At 38.6% G+C, this 10,298-nt stretch overlaps 1 protein-coding gene across 4 annotated transcripts in view; it reads right to left on the reverse strand.

Annotated features, from left to right (window-relative positions):
* Positions 1 to 1,338: 1,338 nt before the first annotated feature.
* The window catches only part of SALL3 (spalt like transcription factor 3), a 25,431-nt gene continuing 16,471 nt past the window's right edge, over positions 1,339 to 10,298 (reverse strand). For 2 of the 4 annotated variants that reach the window (XM_058032235.1, XM_058032220.1), the window contains exons 2-4: positions 8,992 to 10,298; positions 8,435 to 8,775; positions 1,339 to 7,449 (exon numbers count right to left, since the gene is read on the reverse strand). The exon at positions 8,992 to 10,298 is cut by the window's right edge. In XM_058032235.1, the coding sequence (XP_057888218.1) occupies positions 7,018 to 7,449; positions 8,435 to 8,775; positions 8,992 to 10,298 (2,080 nt within the window). In that variant the 3' untranslated portion in view covers positions 1,339 to 7,017. The remainder of the gene's footprint in view (positions 7,450 to 8,434; positions 8,776 to 8,991) is intronic. The other 2 variants (XR_009115083.1, XM_058032243.1) reach the window with 2 other exon arrangements.

A 10,298-nucleotide genomic window follows, 5' to 3' on the forward strand; every position in this document is an offset into this window, starting at 1 on the left:
GATTCTATAACCCATTAGATGTATTAGCTAATGTCTTAGTATAAAGCCCTTTGGTTTTAGTAAGCCTGTTTGGAATGGGATAGTGGCACTAAAACCTAGATGAAGGACTAAATTCTGACTGTGAAGTTATCTAGAAGATTATGTTGGGAAGAGTCATTTAATAGAAAACGGGCAGCAAAAAGGAAGGTCCCAATCAAATTCTGCCTGCAAAACTCCTACCTGAAAATATATATTCACCTTTTTAAGGTATCTTTTTATAACTGCTCTTACAGCAATTTTTTAAAAAAGCAAAATCCAAACCAATATTCCTATATCAAGCACATTATTGAGACTATAACGTGACAGAAACCTCCTGATCACCACATCCCTTTATGTGCCCATTTTATTTGCCACACACAACAGGTAATGATGTGCAGCTTCCAGCAGAGGTGTTCACTTACTCCACCAGCAGCCTGTCTTAAATATGATATTTATGTTAGTGTGTCTATGGGTCCCGTATGAAGTGTGCATCATAGCAGAACAAGTGCCAAGTGTCCAACAAAATAGACTGAGCCACGAGTGCTAATAAATACACAAGGAAGACAACCTATGGTGTGTTTGCTGGTGACCAGCATGGAATGGGGTGATGGAGAGATGTCAGTAATACCCAGAAGGAAAAGAAAGAGACATTCTTCAGGCTAGATTCACCCACTCTTGCTCATATGTTTACTCCATGATGTGCCTGAGTGAAATTAGTGAGACTAACATCACTGATGACAATTCAATCAAAACTGAACCAAAAACTTTCCTTAAAATCAAATAAAAAAGCCAAGACTATCAATAGAATTAATTGAGCCAATATATTTAGCACACGACCAGATGCTAAAGAGGCTGCTTAACACAGTCTTGTAAATCAGATACCTGTAAAAACATATTAACTATAGTTTGCCAGTCTGGGAAACAAATTACTTTCTGTTCAACATCCAAATGATAGCAAGCATTACCTTTGGAATTATTTATTAATTTTAACATACTTATATACAGTGATCTTATTCTGATGTAGTAGTTTATTTCAACATAATCTAAGTAGACTTCTATTACTTACTGAAGGTTTTTTATTACATTTGAGACTTAGACACTTTCCTTACAAGCCTTCATGGATATGATAGCAACAATATGTCTTTTGTTGAGAGCCAACACCATTTAACGATGTTTAAGTTGCATCTGAAATGGGCAATTCTTGAGCAAAATATGCCACACACAGTTTGAAATTAATCTAAGTAGCTAAAGAAATTTAAAACATACATGTTTTAAGGTATATATATTGTATATTGGTGTATAATAATGTATAGACACACATGTTTTTTAATGTTTATCTTTAATAGCAAAAAGTACAGTAGAATTCCACTGATGGCAAGATTTGATTGTAGAGTATCCATAGAAAATTGGTGCACTTTTTCTGAAAATCAGTATAAGCTCAAAACAAAATATGATACCAGATAATTCTCCGCCATAGCCTAAAACTGATAATCAATTTAAATACCTAAATAATTGAATTAAACCCTATAGTAATCAAATAGGCATTTGATAATGAAATATCTCCTTTGAAAAACGTTACTGAGTAAAATTTCGTATCAGTCCCAACTAGGTGAGTGTACAACATTTAGGATAAGTCCTCTCAGTCCTGACTGGAGCTCATAGGTACTACTGGAGTACAAATAATAAATAATAGTACATGTACTGTAAAGTCTCTAAACTCAGTGATAATACCAAGCATTTTCCATCTTTGAAACACTATACAAACATAAAACTATTCCTCACAACACCCCTGTGAGGTAGGTATGAAAGTGTTACCCCGTCTTACTGATGGGGCAACTCATCCCAATACTACAAGGTGCTAGCTGATGCTGCAAGAGGATTCCCAGAGGCCCGGGTTCCTGATTCCCAGAGGCCCCAGAAGCATGTTGCTCTTCAGCAAAATATTAGTCTAATTATGAACTTGCCCACATCCTTAAAAATGTCAGTGGCACAGCCCAAATCTGTTGGCTTTCATATTTGTCACTTTGTCAATTGATTGAGACATTCTCCCTTTGAAAAAATAAGGTACTATGTATTGGTCCTGTGACATGCACAAACAAGTATTTTTCTTTTCGTAAGTCTGCTGGTACGTTTCATATCTGCAAAGGGAAGGCATTTACCTGTGAGTGCATACCTTGTGCAGCAGAGCTGTAGCAAGACTCTCCCATTCTTTTACTTATATGCATAAAAATTACAGTTTCTTTTACTCATTTATGTGAATACTCATTTATGTGAATGGTTGTATGATGGCATCAAGTTATATATTAAGGGGCACAGCCATATATTTTTTTAGATTCAGCTTTCAGGACCTCCTTTAAAACTGGGATAATCCTGTGGAATGTACTAAAATATATGTATTTTCTTTTCCCTCTTTTTAAAAATAAAGTCTGGAATGCTTTTGCTTAGACATACTTTAAAATACTGTATAGCCAGCCATTGTTTTGAAGATGCATAAAGAAAAGCAAGACATCTGAAAGTGGAAGCAGTCCCTCTCGCACCAGAATAAACCTGGAGCATCTCCACTGACGGCTGTGGAGTTTCAGTGGTGCAAAAGCAGGCAGAGTGGGGTCAGGATTAGGACTTCCATCCTCCTGCCCATCTGTGGCTGCCCTCTACCAGCAGCACTAGTGAGCTTCATGCCTTCATCTGCAGGAGGGAGTGTGAGTGGCATGTTTGCCAGCAAATCCTGTGAGCTATGCACATACCTGATCACATCACTGAAGACTCCATCACTCATTATGCTAGTGTTACACATAGACGTAAAAAACAGGCAGCTCTTTTGACCTCTGCAGAATTAGAGAAAAAGGGAAAAAATAAACCACAGTGTCTTCCAAATGACAGAGTACATGCAGAGAAGTAAATCAAAGACAACAGAAGAACGGCACAAATGCAGCTTTAGAAAAACAAACCTTTTACCAAAAGAGAAAGGAAAAAACAGGTAAAGGAACAGGTAATATATTGACGGCTAATAGATACAAAATAAAAAAAACAATTGGGTAAAAATTAAGTTATTTCAATAATTTCATAAATGCTGTCTAATAACTCATGGGAAAAATGGAAGTGAAAACTTTGAAAGCCTTTCTGGAACACTGCCCTTTAAAAAATCATAACAGGCAGTTTTTGTGATCATATATAGAGTTCCTACATGGCTGTCCTTTTAAACATCTGTAATTCAACAGACTTTGGCCATTTTAATCTGTGTAGCATATTTTATTATTTAATGTCTTCGTATGATAAAAAAAATAACCCATACATATTTAAAAATAGATACCATTCTGCTTTGATCCTTTTTGGGGGGAGGAGGGGAAAGCAGGTAATTTTCCTCTTGTGTTTTGAACAGAAACATAGCTATCAGCTCTCCTTTGCTTTTCTTCTCTTTTGCATATCATGTTTTCTCTCAGCAAGACTCAGGGACGTGCATGGAGGAAGAAAAGCACAAATCTGTCATTGTTGTTGAGTAACCTGAGGAAACTCATACCTTCTTTGGGTTTGTCTTATAAAACACAGTATCTGCATAACAAGGCCACTGAAAAATGATTAATACAGATTTTTCTCTTTTATTTATCTTTTGTCGGTTTTAAATGCAGCAGGCATTCACCATCGGAATATAACAGCTTGGAGTTTACTCAAACATACAGCTTTTTTGCAGGAGATACGTAACCACATGCCTAACCTTAAGAATGTAAATACTTTTATTTAAATCAATGTGAAAAAATAATTTTGTTAAAGTTAGACATGCTTTGATAATTGAGGATATTGGAAAAAAAGACAAAACAAAACCATGGGTTTAAACGTATAGGTTATGTCATTTGGAATGAATGGATGCGAGCTATCAATTTTTTTCCTTTTTGTATTTTAGAATTTGAACTGCTCCTGATAAATTTGTTCACAAATTTTATCATGTGGTGTATCATGAATATTAGGCAGATGTTTAAACAACCTGAAAAGGAGGCTTTTTCATTAGACAGTACAGGATAAATGTTCAGAAAGCAGTCAGGTTGAAACAGTAGTCATTCCAAAATCTGTTTTCCCCGCTCCAAAATTTTCTTTTTGGTGTCTTTTTTAGTTCTACTACCTTGAGATAAATGCTCTTAAAATTTATTTTCATTGGAAAAGATATTTTAATAATTCTATCCCTTTGCACTATTAATATAAATTAGAAAAACATTTGAATATACGGTGTCGACCTTACTCTGATTTCCAGATGCAATGATTAGAAGTCATTGACACCAATCTACCACAAGTGACCTCAGTCTCATATCTTGTTCTGTTATTAGAGTAATCAAGGAACGCAATTCAGAAATAATATTACATCCTGCATTTTATTCAATTCCATATGACAAAAATAGTAACCTAGACTAAGACATCCATTTCAATCAGTAGATGTGTCAAGCCAACAAGATTTAATAATAAAAAATATTGGATCTAGGTAACAATTCCCAGCTGTTTCAGGGAGGCTCCTAGCCCTACATGGTATCACAGTATAAAAATAGTGTCTCTCTTCACCATGCAGAGAGGAATGCCTAACCCTGAATACAAAATGGGGTCAGTCTTACTGTACCATCATCAACCATCTTATTTACAACACTATACATATTTTTTCTCTTTTTCCTTTTTCATTTTTTCTTCTCTATTTTTCCTTCTTTTTTATTTTTTTCTTTTTTTTTTTTTTTTTAATTATACACATCCTTTAGGGAATAGAGATAACACTACATGGTACCAAATACTAACAAAAAAAAAAAGTCACACCAAAAATTACACAGATAAATAAAAACATTCAATTGCTGAAATACAGCAACATTAAGCCACCTCAGTTTTCTTTTTCTTTAATGCTTGGAAACACCCCTAACCACCCACACACTGTGGCAAAAAATTATGTCATATTGTAGAGGTGTTACAGATATATAATTTTGCTCAGATATAGATATATCTTTATATCTATATATCTCTATCTCATCATTGTAGAAAAATGGAGCTGGAGAGTTCATTGTTCATTTCTAATAGAAACAAACAGCTAATAAGTGTTTGAAGCTCTTTTCACTCCATTATGTGATGGCAGAAATAGTCCATCCTCTTACAGTAATGGTTTCTGTTTTATAAGATTGTCCTATTTTTCAGTCTTAACTGAGAAGACCTCACTGTCTGATTCGTTCTTCAGGGGCATGAAACTCCTTGCGCTGTTTCCCAGCTACCCATAATGTCCCTCAAGCAATTCTGCTGGACGGAAGTTCAGAGTGTCAACTCCACCATGCTTGTAACGCACAAAAATGAGGTAGTACACAAAACATTTTCTGTTCAAGTTTTGATTAAGCCCCAGTCTCCTCAGCATTCCCCGCTTAACTTATGAGTGGAACCAATCCCTTTGTTTACTCAGTGTAATTCCAACAATGCAATCAACGTAAAATTATATTTGATTAATCAGAGTACATTGTGCTTTGGAGCAATCTGAAAAGATAATCAGACAGTTGGAAACAAATACAGAGCATTTGTGTGTTACTACTGCTCACGCTGCCCAAAAGTTCTTCTTTTGTTCCCACTATTATTAGGCAGTCAGCATCTTTCTTATGGTTATGTGTGAAAGAGACAGAACAGATTACAGGAAAATTAAACCTACATAATGTTCTCCTTCCTCTATCCTAGACTTGTATTAATATCACACTCCTAAGATAAATGTATCAGAATTCTGTCAGGGGTGGTCCCGCTTTTAAGTGGGCATTATAGAAAAGTTAAATGAATAGTTTCCATTTAAGAAACGGCAGTCCCCATATGTCCGAAGGATCTGACAGTTCTCTGCAATTTTCTGCTTAGTTGATAGAGATCTCTCATTGTTTGAGCTTAAAACAAAACAAGAAACTGCAACAGGGTCCTCCTCCTTACTCCTTAAGTCAAAGTACTATTTATAAAATAGTTGACATCTTTGTTCAGCTTCAAATTATAGACAAACCTCCCTAATACAAAATACTAAAAGTGCAATAGTATAAATTAAGAGTTTGCAACCACATTATACAAACATTACCTTTTTATTGTGCAGCTTTGATAACACGGAGTATTTACTCACAACTGTTTATAATGTTGTGAATAATTTATGGTGCTAAGGTTTGTCTGTAACTTGTTTTCCAATCATTGAGCTAAAATCCACACTACATTTTTTTTTCATTTAATAGAACAACTGTCCACATAGCAGCTACAAATATTTAAATAAAAAAAGGTTTGTTACTGACAGGTACTTGCACATGAAAAGCATGCTATCTTTCCCAATAAAACTTCACAAATTTGCCTGCATTGAAAGAAACCACTTATTCATAGTAAAACAAAACTTGCTTAAAAAACAAAAAGACAAAAGGAAAAAGAAAAAAGAAAAATCACATAGCCAGATGTATTTTGCAGTACAAAAGCTTCATTTAAGTTTGGGGCTAGTATATTGTCTGTTACCCGCATAATCTTAACATTATAAATACTACAGACAAGGATACTGTAATAATACACAGCATTGGGGTACTAAATCACTTATTTAAGATTAAGATTCCTAAAAACATAGTCCAAGTTGCTAACTAATTTGAACAAAAACCAGCAAATAAGTGTGACAGAATGCCGTAATGAAGCCCCCCTTTCTCAGGTGATAGTAAGTTTTGTAAGAAGCAAAGTGAATGTAGACTAGCCTCTTTCTGTTTCTAATGAAGTTATCCCATAACTGGTTTGTTTGCTTGTTTTCTGTTAAATTAAAAGATTTCAAAGTTCTCAGTAACAGTCAAACTCACTGTTGAAAGAAGTACCATGCAGATCTTGCAAGACAACTTTTCAGCAGCCACAAAAAGTTATGTATTTCTGCTATGGGTAAAATTTTAAAGGGAACCTATGCATTTAGGTCAGGAAACTAATGCTTAGCTTCAAAAGCTGTACATGGAACAGGACAAGTGTTGTGTCGAGTAGAGGTCCAACAGTTATTCGGAATGAATGCTTTTAATTTATGCCAATCTCTTTATTATCCTCAATAAATCTGGTGAATGGACGACCGGCTCCCGTCTCAGAACTTGCTTTGTCCAGACTGACAATGGGAGGGCTGCTGCCCGTGCGAGCTTTGTCCATGCCACCGGTAAGGTTACTTAGAGGCGGGATGGCGCCTCCGCCTAGACTTACTGGGAGCTGAGGAATGCCTCCGTTCTGTATGACAGAAATCTCATTGTTCTTCATAGCAAGTCCGTTAGTGATAGCTGCAGCATATTGGTTCCAAAAATTGGGGTCAACATTCATGGCCCGAGCTGCCAAATCCTTCTGGAACATCTCGGAGAACTTGAGAGCGTCGCCACCGAGCAAAGCCATGGGATTTTCCACAGAGAGGCGTCGGCCACGGCGTGCAGGGGCGTTATTCCACATGTGAGTCCCCATGTGAACCTGCAGAGTGAACAGGGAAGAGAAGCACCCCCAAGTTAGCATGTTCTGGTGAGGAGTCTAGCCTGAAATGCTGTTACTTAGAGTAGTGCTTGCTATTTTAAAAAAATGCCCTTTAATTCACATTGGAAAAAAAATAATTTCAGTAAGGACACAGTTCTAAGTTCCAGTCAGCCCACACAAAGAAAACCCAGGTCCATGGTTGTTTTTCAATGTGCATCTGCTTCTTCTCAGTGAAAACAAACAGCGCTGCAAGATTTAAGGGTACATACTCTCTTGGGTTAGAGAATTTCACATGCAAGCTGGAAGTCCTCACATACTGAAGATTACCAAGGGCATTACTCATACCAGGAGAAGGGTGGTTTTTTCCTTTTCCTTTTTTCATCCTGTCTGTTTTCATGTTTTATCTCATCACAGAAGCACTGATTAATTTGCTAAATTTATTATTTTTTAAAAGGACATTTAAAATGTCTTCCCTAGGCTGAGTCCTGATGGTTAACCAAACGGCAGGAATAGGAGCAACCAGTCCTGCAGTAACCCATTGTAAATCTGTGAGAAACAGCTTTCTGCTCTGCAACAGCTTCAAAGTGGAATAGAAAATAGAAATTGGGGAGGCACCCAAGGAGCTGAGCAAGCCCTGTGTTCCTGGCTCATAGCAACATTATTTTGCATTGATGGTCCACAAGAACTCTCAGAACATGTCCACCAGCTGACTGGGTGTACCATCATGTCAGTCAGAACTACAACATGCCTGCATGTATAGTTGGAACCAGTTTTAAAGTTCACATCATTGCACAGCCACTTTCCAGTCCTTATCTTCTACACAGTGAAAGCTTAACGACCACCACCATACAGCAAGCATTTCCTTGAAGGTCCCTTCTCACCTGTCTTTGGGACAAACACTTAGCACTAAAACTTGCTGAATTTAAGAGCAGTGCTCTTTATTTCCCCCCTCCCCAAGCCTTTACAGTTTCATGTGGCCTCTTACCTTAAGATTCCCCTTTGTGGTAAAAGCTCTACCACAGATTGTGCAACCAAACGGTTTTTCACCGGTATGGGTGCGCTCGTGTATCTGCAGTGCACTTGCTGAGGAGAAGGTCTTCCCGCATGACTGACAGTTGTGCTGCTTGGGAGTCCGGCGAGGGGGGGGTGCCAGCATAGGGGTGATCCCCGGACTCATCACTGTCTGTGGTGCAGCAGGAACCTGGATTCCAGCTGGAAGCGAGGGAACCTCACCCAAAGAGATCGGCTTGCTGTGACCATTCACTTCCATTTTGATCATGGTAGGTGCTGTACTGGTGACCAGGCTAGGAGTACTTTGGCTGGGACCTAGAGTAAAGTTGGGTTCAAATAACTGAGAAGGCAGCTCTTTTAATTTGTGCGTCAGTAAGTGCTGTTTTAAATTACCCATAGTGGAACACCCACGACTGCAGACTGTACAAACAAATGGACGTTCTTTAGTATGGCTGCGGTAGTGAATTTCCAATGCACTCTTACAAGCAAAAGGCTTGCCACAGATATTACAAACAGTACTTTTAAACTTACCACGTTCTCTGTTCAGGAACAGCAGACTAAAAGGAGCCTCCTCTTTGATGACTGGTCTTCCCGGGTTGGTGGATGTCAGGTCTAATGCGCCTCCATTTTCAGCTGTGGGTGGTGGACTGTCTGGTTTTTCTGTCTTTAATTGTATTTCTTGAGGCTCTTCCTGGTTACTGAGACCGGGGGACTTTGATCTGAAACTTTCACTATTGCTATTCACAGGAGACAAAGCTTGCATGGAGGAAGAAGACTCTGACATTGCAGGGCTGCCTGCACTCTGGCTTTCAAGATCACCAACGGCTGATGAGGAGTCATTGCTCAAATGGTCACTTTCCCCTGATCCATTTTCTATGGATTTTAAACTGGTCAGCTGCTGACAGTTCATGACAGAATCAATCATTTTCATTTGATTCTCCAAAGCAGCAATACTGGAGATCACAGAAGGTGGTGAAGAAGGACATGACCCAGAGTAAGAGATAAGGGGTTTGGATGAATCACTTGCCGTGTCCTTTAGTTCCGGGTCCTCTTCCATAGAATTTTCATCAATGTCATCATCGAAGTTGCTCAGTGTGTCAACATTCTTCTCGTCATAGGAAAGCTCCGAGTCCATGGCATCCTGGAAGCCCTCTGGTAGTGGTGTGTTCGGAATTTGCCCACCCATATGCATACGAATGTGCTGCTGAAGAACAACCGCGTTTGTAAATTTCTTCTGACAAATGGGACACGAGTGCTGTACTCTAAGTGGTGGCTTTGCTCGATGAACTCCAAAATGTGTTTTTAGATTGCCTTTTGTAGTAAAGGCACGTCCACAAATTTTGCATTTAAATGGTCTTTCTCCAGTATGTGTTCTGTAATGCATCTTGAGAGCGCTCTGACAACTAAGAACACGGTGACAAATGACACATTGATTCGGATCTGTCATCTTCTTATCAATGTTCTCCACTAGCTGTTGTAGTTTTGAGGTTTCTGATGTTTGCATAGAGTCTAGCAGACCACCAAATGGAAACTTTGCCTTAAACTGGTCAGACACTGCTGGAAGCACAGGGTTTGGGAGGCTTGTTGCAACAGTGCTGTCTGTAACCACCGTAGGAATTGAAGATGTGGCAGCTGCAGAAACTTGCCCACCTGCAGAAAGGTCCCCGAGCCGTGTGCTCGTGGGAGGCAGAGTGACAGGTTCTGCCTTGTTCAGAGATGAGCCACTCTGAACGGGCTGCGGGGATTCAGCAGATGCTGGAACGCTCAACTCAGAAGTGTTGAGGCTGGGGGATAGAGAAGTGCATTCACTGGAGGCGGGAGAAGGCCTCTGGGGTGAC

The sequence above is a fragment of the Melospiza georgiana genome, chromosome 1 (genome assembly GCF_028018845.1).
Source record: "Melospiza georgiana isolate bMelGeo1 chromosome 1, bMelGeo1.pri, whole genome shotgun sequence".
Classification (NCBI taxonomy): domain Eukaryota; kingdom Metazoa; phylum Chordata; class Aves; order Passeriformes; family Passerellidae; genus Melospiza; species Melospiza georgiana.